Source organism: Sinocyclocheilus grahami, unplaced genomic scaffold (assembly GCF_001515645.1).
Source record: "Sinocyclocheilus grahami isolate Dianchi unplaced genomic scaffold, SAMN03320097.WGS_v1.1 scaffold886.1, whole genome shotgun sequence".
NCBI lineage: Eukaryota > Metazoa > Chordata > Actinopteri > Cypriniformes > Cyprinidae > Sinocyclocheilus > Sinocyclocheilus grahami.
In genome coordinates this window covers 419897-440614 of record NW_015506065.1, presented here as the reverse complement: position 1 = coordinate 440614, position 20718 = coordinate 419897, and the positions used below count along the sequence as shown (strand labels likewise).

At 37.1% G+C, this 20718-nt stretch overlaps 1 protein-coding gene across 1 annotated transcript; it reads left to right on the top strand.

Annotated features, from left to right (window-relative positions):
* The first annotated feature begins 12011 nt into the window (after nucleotides 1-12011).
* Nucleotides 12012-14914, top strand: LOC107563695 (homeobox protein SIX6-like). Its single transcript, XM_016248637.1, has 2 exons — nucleotides 12012-13005; nucleotides 14237-14914. The coding sequence occupies exons 1-2, from the start codon at nucleotides 12434-12436 to the stop codon at nucleotides 14400-14402; spliced, it is 738 nt and encodes a 245-aa protein (XP_016104123.1). The 5' UTR covers nucleotides 12012-12433; the 3' UTR covers nucleotides 14403-14914.
* The last annotated feature ends 5804 nt before the right edge of the window (nucleotides 14915-20718 follow it).

Here is a 20718-nt window from a genome sequence, read left to right as displayed (position 1 = left end):
CACTCCCAAAAATGTTGGACAAAATATAGCAGTATATTTAATGTTGACAATTTATGTAGAAGGAATTTAAGTACACAATCACAGCACAATATATAAGTGTCACACTACTGTGTTGATAAACACACACACACACACGATGATGAAGATAAGCAGTCTTTAATAAATCCACAGAAGGTAAATCCAAACAGAGGGAAGGCTTACAACAAACGTAACATCGACGACACCCGACAACAATGAACAGAAAGAGAGCAACTCAAATACACAAGCAGACTAGACTAATTAATGACACACACCTTAACGGAACGACACAATTAACTCAAAGAACGGAAACGATGCAAAAATGAATGATACGGTGACAGTAAGTTCTTGACTGAATGCAGTTGTCATGCATTTACATATTTAACACCTTTGTGACACCACTATTTCCTCTAGCTTTAGTAGAGAGGAGCATTCAGGGCCTCAGCATTTCATATACTGACACACCAGGATGTTCCAGGTTTAGTCAGAGGTCAAACACGTGATGGCTATTTGTAGAAACAGATACTGTATATTTCTATTCCCTGAGAGACTTAAGACAACATCTACTCCTAAAACACTGGGTATACAGTACAGATTACGCAGATCAACAGCGGATTACTAATGTAAGCAAAACAAAGTTAAAACAACCCGACAAGGGGACTCTGGGAAAAGGTCAATATTGTTTAATATGTTGTTGTCTGTATTTGTGACTGTGTATGTGTCTTATACTTAAAGATATGACTAGATATGTTGATGGGAATTAAAATAATAATAATATTAATAATTTTAACACAAATATAATGCTTAAGAAATCATTAGGTAATATTATTTGAAATGAACAACTTTATACATTTATTATATTATATTATGAATACTAATTTTTATAACTTGTTTCATCACTTAAATAGAGAAATTTGAGCCAATGTATGTATAGCCTACATTCATTTAATGTAGTAAAAAATGTCTCACTTGTTTACATTAATGCATTAACTAGCTTGAACTAAAATGAGCAATATATTTTTATAGCATCTTTTAATCTTTGTTTTTGTAAATAAAAATGTTCATTCTCTTAGTTCACAATGTATTAACTAATGTGAACAAATACCACTTTTTATCTTCCAAATGCATTAGTAAATGTTGAGATTATAACATTAAGGTTAATAAATGCTGTAGAATTAGTGTTCATTGTTAACAAATGAAATTGTACTGATGGCTATAAATGAAGGAAATCACACATATCTTTCTAGATTTTTTTTGTTTACTGTACATTTGATGTTCTAGCATCCTTATTATCCTTATCTCTGATAAAGTATTAATAATAAAACAAAAGTAATAAAACAATTATATAATAAAAATAATATGTATGTGCATCCTCTGTCTACGCAAATACAACGCAAGCTTGTGTTTTCATATGTTGCCTATAAAAGATCCAGGTGATGTTCTTACTCGCTAAATTCATAAGTCTGACCTCATTAAAAAAGAGCCAAGCAAGCACATATGTAATGTGGAAACAGGTAGAGAGCGTAGTCAAGTGGTGTGTGTTTGGGGGTGGGTGGGTGTGGGGGGTATGGAGAGAGATTCTTTGGGGGCAGAAAGAGGGAGAGAGAGAGTTTTGCTCACCGAGGCGGAAATGAAAGTTCACTTGTCCTCTCAGTCTGACAAGCCGACACCCGCGAGATGCTCTTGATGCTCCCTGTGCACGGACATGGAGAGCAGGCATCATGAAAGTTGCATGGGTGGCATTGGCCCTCTTCATAATTCAATAGCATCATATCCACACATGGCACCTCGGTGACAGCACTTTCTCTTTTGTATTAAACATGTACACCAGATCACTGCATGGGAAGAGCTGAAACTATCACAGGACAACTACAGCTGAGAAAAAGGACATCTGATAGCTATTGTGAAGATTTAATTGAGCCTATACTACGACACCAGATTCAATTGGATTTATTCTACAATGCCACAAACCCATGTTAATGCAGTGTATGGATATCCTCTGTTGTTTTAAAGTGTTATGTTGTGGTTCAAAAATGTCCCATGACGGGCTTCCTAAAATAGATGAGGTAAATCTTACTAGTTGGCTCCTAAATCCTGACCTATACTTGGAAATTGGGCTGTTCTGTTTATAGAAGCAGTGCTATTCTACCGTTTTTCTATTTGATTTATGATTTATAATTCTTGCTATTCACTTACAATATACCAAACACTGGTAAATAATTCTGTAGCAAATATTTAATTACAAAATATTTCTGTTCTGCCATTTAAAAGCTTGTTTAATAACAAAAGCTGAACAAAACAAGCTAAAACTTGGAATGTCTGACATCACTTTTTTAATAAAAATTAAAACAATAAGTGTGCACTGTATAAAATATAAATATTAAAAATTTAATATTTTTAAAATATAAAAAAAAATTTCCTTGAGAATCCACGTAGGTCCCTAAACTTCTTTAATAATAAATAATAATAAAAAAACACACTATTTTTAAAAAATAAAAATCTAAATAGTAATTGTGTACTTTATGTAAAATGAAAATATTAAAAATGTGACTTTTTTTTTTTTTTTTTACAAATTACAAATATTTTTAAAAATAATTGTAATTTGTTATTTAACAAGCTAAAAAGCTTGTTAAATAACAAACTAAAATTCAAACCATTTTTTTACTAAAACATTAAGTGTGTACTGTATATAAAATGTAAATATTAAATAAATAAATTAAAAAAAATTTTATAAAAATTTAAAGTACTTTCCTTGAGAGCCCAATTAAACTGCTATGCTCTATTAATAATCCTTTCTATATTTAAAATGTGGTGATATTTGTGGTCGAACACAACAAACTGTTTCCAGACATTATTTATAGAACCTTCTTGGAATCCCCATGGGCTGGTTATAACCTTAATGAATCCCATCTGCTTGCAGCATTTAATAGATGTCACTTCTTTCATAGGCACCAGATTGGGAAACAAGGCCGTCTTTGGAACATGCACCTTAGGAGTTTAAAATAGAGCATGATCTACTTTGGTGAACACTTTCAGACTCTCAGGATGCTCAAGGCTCCAACTGGATGAGTGGGCTGTGTGCGGACACTGAGCTGTCTGCGTTGGTGTGAAGAGCAGTGGTCTGTAAAGGTCCTGGGCTCAAGGTCAAGCGAGTGTGTCATTAATCTTGAGGGCAGCTTTGTACAGCTTGAGTGTATTCAACTTTTACAACTACAACACCAATTAAGTGCTGATCTTTGAGCAATGAATTTGGATTTGCTGGGGTGTAATGGAAGAGAATTTGTCATTGAGCAGGTCTTATCTGAGAGTGGTTCTAACACTTTGAGGTACACTATATTTAAAAAATTGTCTTTTCCCACTTAATATTAATAAATTTAAGAAAGTAAAAACAAAATGCAAAATATATCTGTGGCACTGCTCTTGCTCAGGACATATAAGAGCGGTTGGCTCCAGGCACAGAGGTTTGAGTCAGACCTGATCCCACACCCTCGCTGTCACACTTACTGAGCTGTCTACACTCTGCTGTCCTATAAAAAAAATAAATATATATATATATATTCAATTCAATTTTACATTCAGTGAATACAAAAACGCAAAGTTGTCCTTTTTTTAGTCTAAGAACATATACTTTTTACAGTGTATGAGTGATCTGTAATATCATGCATCTAGTAAGGCAACAAGAACAGGCAGAATAGAGGTGAAGCACTAGCAGTAGCTTTGTACATCAAAACTTAACTTAATCGACAATCACCCACGCAATCCTTGTGTGACAATACAAAGAATGAATCATCAGAAAGAGAGCAATAAATATAAACAGAGAAAAGGACAGATTGTAACACCAAACCATTATATACCTAAGTCGGCCTTATGCAAAAGAGCATCCTTCCTTTTTCCAACTAATCCAATCACCACTTCTTCAGAACCTCTACAAGAGAATCACAAAATCTCTCTCGCACAGAGGGATAGCTTGACCCTCCAGCCAAACAAGTCATATTTACAACTGCGCCTTCTGAGCCGATTTACATTTGTTCCCAATAAGCCGATTAGCCAGAGGAAGCTTTGAGCTCTCTTGTGCCTTGTATCATAATGTTAAACATGGTTTAGTCATCATGCACAGACTGCTGGGAACTCCAATCTTCCTCACCCACATTCCTCCCACCCTCTGGGCTCCTCCTAATAAGGCCTGCTACTCAACAGACTGAAAGTGCACTCACTCTCACCTTGGGCTGTTTGTTTGTGTATGTGTGTGTGTGCCGACTGCAAAGGTTATATATAACAGTGTGTTCATGTGGACAGATTTATGCAATACATGATGCCAAAGCTTACAGTAATTTTAGCAGTAGCAGTTAAACCAAGCCAACACAACCACCTCTCTACACATATTTATGGAACATGGAATGTTTAAAACAGTTTTATTTTATGTTAAATCTATATAAATTATGTATTAATCTATAGTTCTTCAAAGAAATTAGATGCAAACAAAACAAAGACTGCTGAAGTAAGTTTACTAGAAAACAAACACTAGGCTATTTCAGTCTTTCTACGTCAAAATTTCACATATAATTCAAATTTGCCTTTTCTTTGTAATTAATTCTGAAATTTACTAGCAATTTCTGAGTGAAAAATTGTTTCTACGTCGAAAGTTTTTCAGTGTAGCCTATAGGCGTATATACTGAGTGTATTTGCTTTAAAATATTCATTTCAATCATTATAATACTTATTTATTGTTGCTCTGAAGGTGATGCTGTTTATGGGTCTTTGACGGCAAACCTTATCCTAACTGAACGTCCAGCAAGAAGATTCGAGCGACGAGTAATTAGACGCGACAACGTCAATCAAATCACAGCCAATCATGATAGCGTGTGGGCGGGCTCTCTGTAAATTCTCTGCTCTCGCGACGACATGGATATGCACATCAATTTGATCAATCAATTCACATTTTAACACTATTTAAAATACATATTCAGCGGCTGATACAATCTTTGTCGATGGAATTGTTTATGTAGCCTACATAGAGTGTTCAAAGTTCGAAGTTCGAGTTGTTTCCTTTAGGCCTATTTTCAATCTGAGGTAAATTAATTGTCACTTTCATTATGGCTTTCATTTAGTCCTGCAGAATATACGAACTTCAATTAAACGATTTCATTATGATTATTATATTACAAAATCACGAGGCTACCTCTTTAGGGCGTCAGACTGAAACAAACAAATAAATAAATGTACTTAACACTTTGTATTTATATAGATTTTTATACCATTTTACATATTTATACCAAAAACACATTTCATTTAATGACTCCAAAAAGTGCGGGACACCTTAATTACTAAATATATATAGGTCTATATATATATTTATATACACAGTGATTCCCGCACAAATACTAGACTTTACTTGGGTCAAGTATATTTGGCAACTCATTTTTGCTTTTCATTATTTGTATCCTTTCATACTTTTGTATCCGCCTGAGATGTTAAAACCTTAATTGTTTTCAATTAGTATTAATAAATTCAAAAATGTAAAAACAAAATGCAAAAATATATCTGTCACTGCTCTTGCACGCCGCGCCACTTTCTCAAAGCGCTCGTGGAGTTTGCGCTCCAGTCTGCCGTTGATAAGCAATCATGAGCTGCGTTCTCCATGAAGACGAAGAAGTTTCAGATAAGGATAAATGGATTTCCAGCCCTTGCATTAACTCTACTACTTGATATATTTATGGAAAAAACCTGCACAGCTATGATCAGCTGTTCGTCCATCTTGCTGGGCTTTTGATCTCTATTTGAGTGCGCTTGTCGCGCGTCTACATTTAAAATAACGAACTTGAGCTTGCAAAAGACGCGACGTGAAGTGCCGACGCGTTTCATACCTGCGCGTTCGGTGTGCGCGAGAACTGTTTACTCCCATGCGCTACAGAGACCCAGGGGCGGATTTAGTGATTTGGGGGCCCCAGGCAAAATACTGGAATGGGGCCCTATACAATTTCACACATTTACAACCTTGAGGTTTCTTTCACTGTTGCTCGCTGCTGCACGACCGTGTCCCATAGTCGTGTCTAATCTTTTAGATTGTTCATGTACATGTTATAAGTAAAGGATTTCTTTAATGTTGTAAATCCCTTGTTCACATTTAAACAGGTTTTAATAGTATTAGAGTAGGTTGGACACTAGGTGGTGCTTTGAAGTCATTTTCACTATGCAATTGTCTAATTCTAAACTTTAAAATATACATTTATTTTTATTTTATTTTAATTGCACATTTAGATTAAACTGAAGGAAATTATAAATTTACATGCTTAAGGATTATTTCAACCAAACATGAAGTGTGCCTGTGTGGAAAGTGACTGTGCATGGTCCTTCTTGGGTCTTTCACATAAAAAAGTATTTTTTCATTTAAAAAAAAATAAAATAGGCCCTATATGATATGCACTGTTGCTTAGTATTAAAAGTATAGCTTCAGATGCATGATATCTGTAGGGCCCTATGAAATCCGTTTCATTTTTCCCAAATTAGCATAAGTAAAATTTTTTCGTTTGAATTTTTTTGTATTCAGTTTTTTTTTTTCGTTTGAATTTTTCTGGATGATTATATTACATTTGAACAAAAAACATGTATAATTAATTAAAATCATGAAACTTGTTTAATTTAGCAGCAATTTAGGCCTATTAAAAGTTTAACAAAAATTACATTCTTATGGCCCAAATTCCGCGATTTCCATTTAAATTTTTCTGTATTCCATTTTAATGGTTTAATCAAAAACATATCTAATTAATTTAATTCATGAAAACAACTTAATTTATTAATTTGTATACCTATGAAATTTTAATTTTATTTACTTATTTTTTAGAAATTCTGTGTTGTGTATTTTCATTTTTCTGGTAATCAAATGAAGGAAAAACATGAATCTATCTTTTATTCCAATGAAAGTTAAACAAACCCTTTCATTTTTGTACATTCAAAATGCTACACAACAGAAGTTTACTGTGTAACGAGCAATGTCACGGAATTCATCAAATATTGAATGAATAAATCAAATGCAATTCAGTGCACTTCAATCAAACCGCGATATGGACTAGTGTATGTGAATATTAAATGGGGGAAAAAATACTATTTAGCTACTACAGACGACAACCGCGAGAGTTGCGCGTGCTTAAATAGCAAACGAAACGCGCGTCTGCGCCGTTCATTCCGTCACATTCCGCGTTACACAGTCAAATCCGTTTTTATGAATAGATTAAGAAGCCCTTTCAACGCGGACGCATAGACGGTTGTCGTGGTAATGAACACCAGAGCAACCACTTGCGCGTCCGCTTTGAACGCGCATCTCGCATATAAAAAGCATTTTTGGGGGCCCTTGGCTTTTGGGGGCCCAAGGCGGTCGCCTACCTTTGCCTAATGGTTAAGTCCGCATCTGCAGAGACCCGCAGAGACGCGGTGGATATTCCACAGACAAAGGCCAGGTATGTGTGTGTGTGTGTGTGTGTGTGTGCACGTGCGTTTGTGTGATCGTGATTCACATTGCATTTATAAGAGCAGTTAGCCACATCCAGAAAAATTAATGGATATCTATGGGCCTCTGCTGGATGTATATGGTAATTACACTTTTTTTTCTAAAGCTGTATTTACTACAGATTTTCTGTAACCAGCAGATGGCAGAATTCTTCCACTAACACCTAGATTAATACCCAGAAACAACTTAAATGTTTAATTTTGATAATCATTTAAGTGTTTTTTTTATTTTTTATAAAAATGTAATATTTCAAATGCATGCTAATGGTGTAGTTGAGTATAAAAAGTACTTCATATCCCCCTAAACACAGCATAATCTCTATCCAAATGAATTTCAATAAATACAAATATTTTTTAGAAGTCACACATTATTTGTGGTTTGTCACATGTAGCAGACCATTTTTGTGGCGTGTGTAATAGGAGGATTTCCACCCAGCTACCACCGTAAGTATATTTCAAACCTGTGGGAAGCACAATAGGCTATATATATTAAAGGAAAAAAGTGCCTTTCCACAAACATCATGAATGATTAATTCAAAAAGTATTTGATTCTTTTAGGAGTTGCACCACATGACATTTTACAATCTTATCCTGTCATAAAAAGGCCAAAAGTATCTGATATTTTCGATGAGACTTTTTTATTGACATGCTGATTTCTTCATTTTGATTTTGACAGTTGCATCACCCTGATTTTTTTGTTTTAAATAATTAATATGAATAAAAAACAATTCTTTATAAATACATAGCATTTTACTGCATATTTTGTAGGGGGGAAATGAGCATCACAACCCTTATAAAGGATTGAGCATGCAGGATGACCATGAATTTTCCTGTAAGTGTGAGCCTGTGTGTGGTTGTCTGATTATGAATAAGTGTCTGCTGTCCTATGGATATTAGATATTCTCTGTTACTGTACATATAGATTATGGTTTATAAAAAGTCAGAAGTCAGCTCTTCTAATGCTGTATGGCACCATCCAAGCAGCAGATTTATCCACTACATTATCCTCAACTTCAAAAATGATCCTGGGATCCCTGTCACTCTAAATGCCCATTTACGGCTTAACCATTGCATATTTAGACCACCAGAGGGGTTGTTAATATGACTGCTGGCATGATACCTTAATTACAATATAATCCAGCCAGAGCAATTGCTCTCTGGCCTCTGAGATTGTAGCAATGCTTTCTGAAAATTCGGTAGTGCCGTGACAAAATTAGGCCTGTATTTGCTTAATCTGCTCCCTTCAAAATTCACAATCTAATGGTCACTGATCCAACATGTTTGATGAACGATAATCCTTAGTTTGGCTAAACAAAGCCAGACTCTAGGCCATTTGAACAACAAAAGCATGATACTGTGACACTAGCTGGAGGCATGTAAAGGCAGGATAGTGTATATGAACAAGTGTTAGTGAAAGGCATGTTTACAATGGATTTAGAAAGAGGGAAACAGAGATAACAGAGAGAGAGAGAGAGCAAGAGAGAGAGAGAGAGAGAAATGAGAGCAGCATGCTCTCATACAGTCTGTATAGGCTGCACAGCACATCCAGAGGAATCTGGGGCATCTAATGGCCCCTCACCCACTATTCCTGCGGTCTCTCATTCTGGTTTTTATAATTGTTTTGTTTTTTTTTTGCTGTGGGACATGCTGTGACCCCACACCGTGGGAATCTGTGGTCCACAACGGATGACTTTAACTGTCTCACAAGAAAAAGGTTGAGGATATAGAGCAATGGCCTGTCTCTCCTTTATTAGACCTTTGTGATAAAAAAAAGGAGCAGAGCAAAAATAAAAAAAGCAACTCTAACATAATAATAATAATGATAAATTGTAAAATATTTAAATATTATCCATTTTTTTCGAATCATTATCATGACAAAATGAATAGAAAATAGTAATCATAAACATCATAAATTATATAGAAAATACATTCAAAAGATAAGTTACTGGAAAGCCAAGATAAGAGTTAATGCCCATCAAATAATAAATTTTTGTTGCTTGCATTTAGTCTTTACGCAAATCTCTTCACAACAATAAAACACGCTATCAATGACAAGCAATCATTTTGCTCTACTCCACAGTTGTATGTAAGCATACTATATATACATTTATATGTCTATATAAATGAATAGCATTTTTCCCGGTGATTAGAATGATACACTTAATAACAGAAATGTAAACACTTAATAGAAATGTAAAACCCTTAAAAAGCTGTTTTAACGATGAGCTTATACATTTGACTGCAAATGACACATTTCGTTTTTACTAAATAAGAACTTTTACTTAAATCCATCAAAATTTAAATACTGAATCACTCAAAATATCAATTGAAAATATGATCAAATTTGAAATGATTGCAGGAACGTCTTTAACTTCTTTTCACAACTGAACGTCAGCTATAGGCCACAGTGTCGCTTTTCTCATTCTTTGGAGCAACACAAAGGCAATTGTTTGGCTATTTCTAAATAACAAGACATAATATAAAATATTAAACGGCCTTTAAATGTTTGAAGGCTTAAACTTGTCAGGCCACTAAAACAACGTTTTTGCTGTTTCATATGCTCGTACGGCCCGCAGTGTGGAGTACGGGGCAATCCAAACCCTAGCCAGCATGTCTCTGATGAAATCTTCAGTGTTTCCCAGATAAATATAGCCTACTGAAAGGTAAAACGAAGGGGCTTCTCTTATCTATTGTCTCTTGTTTTAAAAGTTTCTGTTGTTTTAAAATAGCCAAATATTAATGAACCATTGAGTAATTAATAAATGCATCCGAGGTCCATAGGCAAGATTTGATTATCTTTTGGCATTTATGTTATTTATGCCTCTTTTAATAGGAAATATTGCCCACATAAAGACGTAAACTATTGCAACTTATAAATAGTATTTTGTTAGTGTTTGATTTGCCTTATAATTATAATTATTTTCTGTTTTACAGATATTTGTTTCGAATGTAACTTGTTGTTAGTGTTGTGCAGGTTAAACTGTGTCCGAGGTAATGGTGCAAATCTCTCGATGGTGTAAAGAAGAATCAGTCTCCGTGACATGACTCCAGTGCATGAAAATGTGCAGCTTTCTGTACACAGACGGTAGTTCTATAATCGGAGCTACGGGCAGCTCATACATCATGCAAAAAGGGCCCGAAGGATTTACTTCAAATCAAATGCGTGGGTCTGTGAAAATAATATCAGGGGCTTTCCGTCAGAATGAACTTTCCCACTGTAGCCAGCCGTGAAATAATCTGACCCGACACCTCAAACCATCTGCGCTATCCATCCGTCTTATTATTTATTGCGAGCTGTAGCTGATACTATACCACATTTTTTATGATATGGCATCTCCACAAACCGCACGGATGACAGGCTTGTTCATTGATACCCCTCACAAATCCTGATCAATTCCCAAATGAACTCAAAATATTTCATTGATGCAAAGGGCTGTGATATAAGAACACTGTAGTTGAATCAAAATAGGCCTATATATAAATAAAAAAGCAATTAAAATACCTATGACGAAAATATTTGCTTAAAATATTAGTTTTTGCTGATTATGTTTGAAATTGTCAATTATAACTGCTTATGTAAGCTGTTAATAGTCTTTAGCCTACTGGTAACCAAAGATCAGCAGACTCGTCCACGTGCAGCTGGAAGGCGGACTGGTTTGTCCAGTTAAGACTCGTTTCACTCTAAACAGCGCGATATTAAATTTGACATGCCAATGACTGTTGCGCTGAGCTGTCAGGTGTCTACGAACTCATTTTGTTGAATGCATAACTGAACGAATCTTTCGTAATGTGTTTCCTTTTTTGTGTCAGCGGCCGTTATTCTTCACGAGCGAGACTCCGGGGCTGACGACTGACTTCTTTTCTGAAAATCCACAAAACAAACTGACGATCTTGTTTAATGTCATTTGCCATTTCAATCCGAACCATTCGCGCGTCGCAATACGCTTCGGAAACGTCTGTGCACGCCTGTTCGGAACGATAAAAAGCCAATCATGTCCTCCTCTCCAGTGTTAAGACTATATGAAAATGCCGACGAGTGACAACTTAAATAACATTTCGTGCTAGGTGAGACAGCACAGCACTTTCCATTAGGCTTTAAAATTCTCAGAAAAAAAGTTTATGTCGCATAAACGTAATGAAATGTGCGTAAAATACGCAATCGAGTATAATTAACTCGCGGGGAACAAACTGACGATCTTGTTTAATGTCATTTGCCATTTCAATCCGAACCATTCGCGCGTCGCAATACGCTTCGGAAACGTCTGTGCACGCCTGTTCGGAACGATAAAAAGCCAATCATGTCCTCCTCTCCAGTGTTAAGACTATATGAAAATGCCGACGAGTGACAGCTTAAATAACATTTCGTGCTAGGTGAGACAGCACAGCACTTTCCATTAGGCTTTAAAATTCTCAGAAAAAAGTTTATGTCGCATAAACTTAATGAAATGTGCGTAAAATACGCAATCGAGTATAATTAACTCGCGGGGCTTCGGTAAAAGCAGAGGTCGCTGAAGTTTACATTCTAAAAGGCGCTGTCGAGGTCTGGGAGGTGCTGAAATCTACTCAAGCTCAGTTCCGCGTGATTGGCACGCTTGACAGTGATTGACAGGCGTCGGTGGAAACCACGCAACCAATCTGCCAAGTCCAATAGAAAGTCAGAAGCGGGCAGCACGTCTTTTCCCTCCTCAAAAACATCTTCATTCTTGTGCTATAATTTCGTGCCCTCGAACTCCCGAGGCAGCCTCAGACCGTCAGAGCGACATCTCTATTTCTCTGCATCGTCTAACGTTCATCAGCTGACTCTGGAATTGCCTTTTTGTCTGGATTCGACTGGGGGAGACGGAGAAAAGCCACATTAAGCACGAAGCTGTGCTTGAGGTAGAGAGGACTCTGAGGGGGAATAGAAGCCTTCATGTTTCAGTTGCCAATCTTGAATTTTAGTCCCCAGCAGGTAGCGGGGGTATGCGAGACTTTGGAAGAGAGCGGAGACATCGAGCGTCTCGGCCGATTCCTTTGGTCGCTGCCCGTCGCACCCGCTGCCTGCGAGGTGCTGAACAGAAATGAGTCTGTACTGCGGGCTCGGGCTATCGTAGCCTTCCACACTGGGAATTTCCGCGAGCTTTACCACATTCTGGAGAACCACAAATTCACCAAAGAGTCCCATTCCAAACTGCAAGCACTTTGGCTGGAGTCACACTACCAGGAGGCAGAGAAGCTACGAGGCCGCCCACTAGGGCCAGTGGACAAATACCGGGTGCGGAAGAAGTTCCCTCTGCCTAAAACAATTTGGGATGGGGAACAAAAGACGCACTGCTTTAAAGAAAGGACCCGGCATTTACTTCGAGAATGGTACCTCCAGGATCCTTATCCGAATCCAAGTAAAAAGAGAGAGCTTGCACAAGCTACGGGACTCACTCCCACTCAAGTGGGCAATTGGTTTAAAAATAGAAGACAAAGGGACAGAGCCGCGGCCGCTAAAAACAGGTGTGTTTTCCCCATTTCAATCATGGGGCCTATATTGAGAAAATATTTCATATTTTAGCTGTAAAATGGATATAAACTAACATATCGATAAAATATAAATGAAATATACAAATTTAATAAAGGAAAGGATACAGGCTAAAGAATAACATTGCCTACTGTCACTGTTAATTGTCCAAGTCAGGTTAACAATAAACCAACCGTATAGCCTACTAAAAGATCGATTAATCAACAGATGTTATTATTTGTAACTTTAGCTATTAACTGTGTCTTTTTCTTATTTTAGGGCCGACATTTGCTGGACTTATTTTTTGTTTATTTTATTATTATTATTTTTTTCTTTTTTACATTTTTCCTGAAAAAGAAGCAGAGAAATAACAGCGCAAAAAGGGCTGTCACATGTACAAAATGCTGTTACTAGTCACTTACGACCAAAAATAATTGGCTGTAGCTTTTGTGTGAGTATTATGGTTTGGGCCTAGTCTACATCACTGGGTAAAAGTCCTTTTCGATATGCGAAATAACAATTAACGAGAGACTAAAAAATGCAGCATTAAACGATGCTTACTTTCATTTTAGCCCGATAACTAATCTTTACTGATTTCGACAGTTTAGCTGTGAATTGAGGAGATTCTACCGTGATGTCAATAGGCTTTTTATTTTGTCGTGCAAGGTGTTCACTGCAGTGATGCGAACAAGGAACGTTTCTCACAAAAAACTCTGTCAAATTGTGTTCTATATTTTGTTTTAAGTTTACATTTAAGAGCTGATATTAACACCGTTAAAATTGATTTTAAAATCAGCCTATTTTTGGTTAAAACGTGTTTAGACCAATAAACTAAGAATACATGTTTTTACATTGCCATTCATTTTGTTAAACAAAACAAAAACAAACAAAAAAACAGATTTCTAGACAACAGATATGCGCGCATTGGCTGTAGCATCCCCCTTCGTGTTGTTCCGGGGCATTCCGTTAGTAGGCTAAACCTGGAGCCTGGAATAAGCTTGAGCGTCATTTCATGATACGTTTATAGATTTCCTCCATTGCGTTTACAGTATTTTTATTTCTAAAGTAGTTAACCTTAAGTTACGTGTTTATACATTAATTGCACGCTTTTATTAGCCTAAATAAAAATACAGAAAAAAACGACACCTAAACCACTGATTTTGTTTAAAAGTGTTTTAATAGAAAATCCTTCATCTAGCCTAAACGCCATCCTTTTTCTTTTTAAAGGTTACAACAGCAGGTGTTGTCTAATGGCTCGGTTCGGTCCTTAACTGGAGAGGATGGTGCTGTAGACCGACTGGGGAACGCGTCGAGCCCTGAAGCGAGCCTGTCGAGCAAAGCCGCTGCGTCGGCAATCTCCATCACTTCAAGTGACAGTGAATGTGACATCTAACATCGCACCACGAACCGGCCCGCGGGCTATACGGGAAGACTATGAGAAAATGAACACATATGAAGGAAATCGAGACAGACAATCAGCAAGATAAACAAGCACATTAGTGCCTGCCTTAACGTATCAGAGGCCGTGTTTTTATTTTATTTCATTTTATTTATTCTTTATTTTTATGTTTTTTGGAGGCTGTTACACCAGCCCGGAATCTTTGGATCCGTGGAATGCGTTATCTTTAAAATGCATTTATCTTTTTGTGAGAGCAAAGTGGGGGCAAACGCGAAAAAAAAATACTATCTGTATTAAAACTACTTTTGTAATCGATTGCCTCAAGCAAGGTGCCCCTACGGAAATGATATTAACACTTTTTGTCCATTTTGAAAAGGACTTCATGGTGAAACATTTTACCTCCCAGTTTTCTAAGGTGTTTAAATTAAATTGTTGCTCTTATAGAATCTCATTTTTATTTACTTGGTCATTTCAAGTCTGGTCATTTTCGGTGTTAAGCGATCGCGTTTTAGAGCATGTGCGCCGATAGTGAAGATTTTAGTGAATGAAGGACTTATTCTAATAAAACTTTGATGCTCAAAGTAACCATACAGACTTATTCTCATCAATTACCAATATTAAACCAAATTCATGTTTATTTCCGATAACCATTTTGTTGATAAGCTACAAATGATGATTATTATTATTTATTTATTTATTAGGCCTATAAGTTGTGTGTTGGATTTTTTAGGCTATCTCATATTTTAGACATCGTATTTTGTTAGCCTTAATAGCATAGGCTATGTGAATGCATTGTGTCTGCGTTCACCCTTCGTTTAGGCACACAAACCACTTGAACTTTTGCCTCTATACGTACTATTCCTGGTATGAATGGTGCACGCACAGCCAGTATTCGGTAGCCTATATGTAGGCTATAGTGGTGTGTTTAACCTGATAGCTTACTGCGTGTCCAGACGCGTTAACCGCCCCGTGTGATTGGCTTTGCCGTCCTGTAATGTTTTCTGACAGGAGAAGGTCAACGAGAGGGCGAAGCGCCTCGGTTTCAAAACGAGCAAGCTAGAGAGGAAAAGCATCCAAAACTTGTAAAATGCACAACCGAATGCTATCATTTATTTACTGATTTACTTATTTGCTTGTGCTTTAATTGCTTACAGAAAAACTGCGAAATTGTGAACGTTTACAGTGTTTTACTACACTTTTTTTTTTCATTTTCAAGGTCTAGGCTTATCAAAACCTCAAAACACCTATGATTAATGACACCAGCTCTCCTATCTCAAATTATTTAGTTTTGTCCACTTTTTATTTTGATTATTATTATGATGAATAACTAGGCTACTAAACTTGTGCCTTTGCCATTGTTTATTGCTTTCATTTTTATGTTTCGTTTTGTATCACTTTTGTTATGGGAAGGAAGGACAAACTGTATATTTAAAGTCTGTTAATAATGCTTGGCTAACAAATTGTTATTTAGGGTATAAAAGAGGCATAGATGTGGTAGGGGAACGGAGAGCACGCTATTGAGTGTGCAAAGGAACAAAAGCGGAAAGGTTAGGTGAAAAGAGTGTTTCTGACAGTCAAATAAGGTTGTCAAACTCTTCAGCGCTAATCAGTGGTAATGATCGGTTCTCAAACCCAACTGGAACAATAGTGAGCTCTTCAAAGCTCTGGTGGGGTTAAGGGGGTGCTTTCTCCCCTATGTGCTAGAATATTTTTCAGTGCATATTTATTACAATATCGAAAAATATAGGCTGTAAATAATGTGTGTGTGTGTGGGAATAGTATGAGGAATATGAATTCCTCATTAGCTGCCACAAAGACACCACCGACAAAAGTAGCACATTTAAAAAAATAAATATGGCTAATTATTATTATTTATTTTTTACAAAAAATATTCGCTTCTAGCTGGCTCCAATAAAATTTTCGTTTTCTAAATATCAATATTAAAACTGAGCAGGGACTTGCATTCACTAAAACTAAATGAGGTCTTTGAGGCTAGTGTATTCAGAAGTTCTGGGTGTTTAACAATTTCCATGGGTTTTTGTGAACATAACACAATGCAAATTTGTCGTGCTCAAGGCCAGAAAACATGCAATTGATTGCCTATACTAAAATTATGTGTGGAACAGCAAAAGTATATTTTATATAAATACCATCACATTCTCCATGTGTTCTTATCCCGTCTTAATACATTAACGGCGAAGCGCCTCGGTTTCAAAACGAGCAAGCTAGAGAGGAAAAGCATCCAAAACTTGTAAAATGCACAACCGAATGCTATCATTTATTTACTGATTTACTTATTTGCTTGTGCTTTAATTGCTTACAGAAAAACTGCGAAATTGTGAACGTTTACAGTGTTTTACTACACTTTTTTTTTCATTTTCAAGGTCTAGGCTTATCAAAACCTCAAAACACCTATGCTTAATGACACCAGCTCTCCTATCTCAAATTATTTAGTTTTGTCCACTTTTTATTTTGATTATTATTATGATGAATAACTAGGCTACTAAACTTGTGCCTTTGCCATTGTTTATTGCTTTCATTTTTATGTTTCGTTTTGTATCACTTTTGTTATGGGAAGGAAGGACAAACTGTATATTTAAAGTCTGTTAATAATGCTTGGCTAACAAATTGTTATTTAGGGTATAAAAGAGGCATAGATGTGGTAGGGGAACGGAGAGCACGCTATTGAGTGTGCAAAGGAACAAAAGCGGAAAGGTTAGGTGAAAAGAGTGTTTCTGACAGTCAAATAAGGTTGTCAAACTCTTCTGCGCTAATCAGTGGTAATGATCGGTTCTCAAACCCAACTGGAACAATAGTGAGCTCTTCAAAGCTCTGGTGGGGTTAAGGGGGTGCTTTCTCCCCTATGTGCTAGAATATTTTTCAGTGCATATTTATTACAATATCGAAAAATATAGGCTGTAAATAATGTGTGTGTGTGTGTGTGAATAGTATAAGGAATATGAATTCCTCATTAGCTGCCACAAAGACACCACCGACAAAAGTAGCACATTTTAAAAAATAAATATGGCTAATTATTATTATTTATTTTTTACAAAAAATATTCGCTTCTAGCTGGCTCCAATAAAATTTTCGTTTTCTAAATATCAATATTAAAACTGAGCAGGGACTTGCATTCACTAAAACTAAATGAGGTCTTTGAGGCTAGTGTATTCAGAAGTTCTGGGTGTTTAACAATTTCCATGGGTTTTTGTGAACATAACACAATGCAATTTTGTCGTGCTCAAGGCCAGAAAACATGCAATTGATTGCCTATACTAAAATTATGTGTGGAACAGCAAAAGTATATTTTATATAAATACCATCACATTCTCCATGTGTTCTTATCCCGTCTTAATACATTAACAGAACGATTATCGTTGCACGTCCCCAAACAATGGACTACCAATTGCAACTACTAAAATGGCTTAATGAGGCTGGGTGGTGTGATGCATTAAAGCAAGCATCCCTAGCGTCCCATGGCCCGAGTAAGATAAGTAAAGCTGGTGTATACGATTGTTGAAGATCCTTCTGTTGACTAAAAGACATAAGACGTATTTCACATTGATCTCCAGCTGCGGATTAGGCTACATGCAAAAACACACTTAGAAACGGATGGACCGATAGATGGTACAGTGGGTTATAATACATAATTATAATAAATACAATAAAGGGGGTTATAATAAATACATAAACTTGGCTTTATTTTGTTTCACTGAACTGATTCAGATAATAATAATTTGTGGTGTGTTTGTTACCATACTTTTATGTCCTGTTTCCCACATTGTAGCTTAGCCTATAAGGAGAAGACTACATTTTTCGTGAGATGTTGGAGGACTGAATGTACAGTCCAGCAATTTCTTTATTGTAATACTCGATTTTACATTGATTTAAAGCACAACAGACTATGTTATGATGATTTTTACAGTTAAAGTGGCTCGGTTGTTTTTGTGGAAAAAATAATTACACCCGCTCTTTGCAATTATTTATCAGAATATGCCCTACGTTTGCCATTTTTGCGTTGAAAATGTACCACTGTGCTGCGAATTTGCACAGAATCAATTAATTTAAACATTCTCTTTATTTCTTTTTTGAAGAGTGGAATAGCACAATCGAAATTAAATGTATTAAACAATACAACATTGCAATAACACATATCTTTCCGATTTGCATTACAGAGTTTACAATAGGCTATCAAGGTAAACTCTGTAATTCAAAAAATATATGTATTTATTTATTTTTTGAAAAGGAGAGGGTCCTTTGTGAGGGAATGTAGGCCTGTTATGTTATCTCTCAAACACGGAGACAAGAAATACATTATGTTTAGCTTTGTTAGAGCTTAGCTCCCTCTGCTGTTAAAACTCGTTTTTAATCTGCCCACACCATGGGCCGGATTCCTTAAGATCCTATTGAAAAGAAACTGGGTTCAAAAGCAGCTATCAGTTAGAGCCGAACCACTATGAACACGTTTTAGTTTTTGCTGATTTGGTTAGCCTTAAGCACAAACAACAACAGAATAAACAACAAAAATAATAATATAAATAAATATGTGATCGAGTGATATATAAGTAATATTAATTTATTATTGTAAAACGCTTGCAGGGTTTAATTTCTTGTGAAATTAACATTATTTAGAATATATCATCCATTCCAAGGCTAGTCATGGCCTGTAGGCCTAACTTAAGGCAAGGCTATGCAATGGCTTTGCAATAATAGTACATTAAATCATATCTTGCAGGAATCCACACTAGTCACAGCAGCCGTAGCTGAACATTACGTCAGTCAAGTTTCACACGAGATTCACACGAGAACTGAAAAATGTTCATCATGGATGTGTGTGTATTATTAGGCCTATGTATGACGGACACGCACAGTTACATCGCTGTAAGGAGGAAGCAGTTAGTTAAAAAATAAAATAAAATAAAAAAAACTTCATGCATCCACGCCAATAGTTGTCAGTATAAAGTCCAAGACCATTGATGCCTTTGGGACCAACCAAACAAGAACCAACTAAGAGCAAGCAAAAACTTAAACTTTGCACCTGTCGAATCAGAGATTGGATTTTCATCAAAATAGTGAAACACTTTAAAGTCTAAACGTTTTGTCAATGACTGTGTGGTTTAAATATGTTCTGGAGTGACCACACATTGTTATATCCGTGTGCTTCCCAGTATTCGGATAACTGGATGGATTAGCCTACTGGCTTTTTGAATAAATGTAAAATTTTAGGGTAGTGATTCATTTTAGTGTTGTCATTAGTAATTAGCAGCAGATTTACCACTGCAGATGGCCGCCCAAAACAGTCACTGGTCAACGCGAGTGCGTGGATTTCAACAAGGTTGCATCATGCATTGGTAAGTTGAGAAAGCGAGGTAGGCTATGTGATTTATACTCTTTATATATTCTGTATTTTAATTTGCTGTTTTATTTAAATGCACATTCGTTGTATATATATATATATATATATATATATATATACACACACACACATAGTATCACACTTCTCGGGATGTAAGGAGTGAGGAAACACGGCGATCACTTCAATTTACAGTCTTTAGTGATCACACAGGGAACGTAGGAGACACTGGAACACAAGGAATGACGTTTGAGGACCGACAAACACTAACTGAAAGGACTGGGGCTTTTAAACACTGGGTGATTGGGGAAACACAGGTGCAAGGAATGACTAATTAAAAAGGGAACACGGCACACCTGGGGAGGGAAAACACAAAGACTCCAGGGGCGTGACATTACTCCCCCCCTCCCGGCAGGTGCGTCCTCGCACCGTAGAAACAACATGGGGAGGGGAATGGGTGGAAACTAGGGAGGAGGCTCAGGAGGGAGGACGGACACCTGGGAGGGGGCCGGCGGACAGAGTCCAGGGAGGAGACGACGGAGGGAGGAGCCAGGCAGGCGACAGGAAAGGTGGCAGAGGAGGCCGAGGTGGAGCTGGAGAGGCCGATGGAGGGAGGAGCCATGGAGGAGGAATGGCCACCGACTCCAGGGGGCTGACCAACGGCGGCGGAGCAGGTGGTGGAGGAGCCCGAGGCGGAGACTGAGAGCCACCGAGCCAGGAGGATGCCGAGGATCCGGGTGGCCAGGGTGGAGCCAAGGGCTCTGGGAACCAAGGCGGAGATCCGCGGCGGAGCAACTGAAAACTAAGGTGGAGCTGGTGGGAGGAAGGGGCCCAACGGAGCCGGTGGGACAGAGCGACGAGGCGCAGCCAGAGGAGTGGAGTCCAGAGGCGATGGCGGGTTGATGCCCGACCAAGGCAGAGCCAGAGGGACGAGGGAGCCCGGTGGAGCTGATGGAT

Bases quoted from the DNA above. Each gene is read 5' to 3' on its own strand.
- LOC107563695 (XM_016248637.1), top strand. From the start codon at position 12,434: ATGTTTCAGTTGCCAATCTTGAATTTTAGTCCCCAGCAGGTAGCGGGG. The intron at 13,006-14,236 runs GTGTGTTTTCCC...TTCTTTTTAAAG, and splicing joins GCCGCGGCCGCTAAAAACAG to GTTACAACAGCAGGTGTTGT.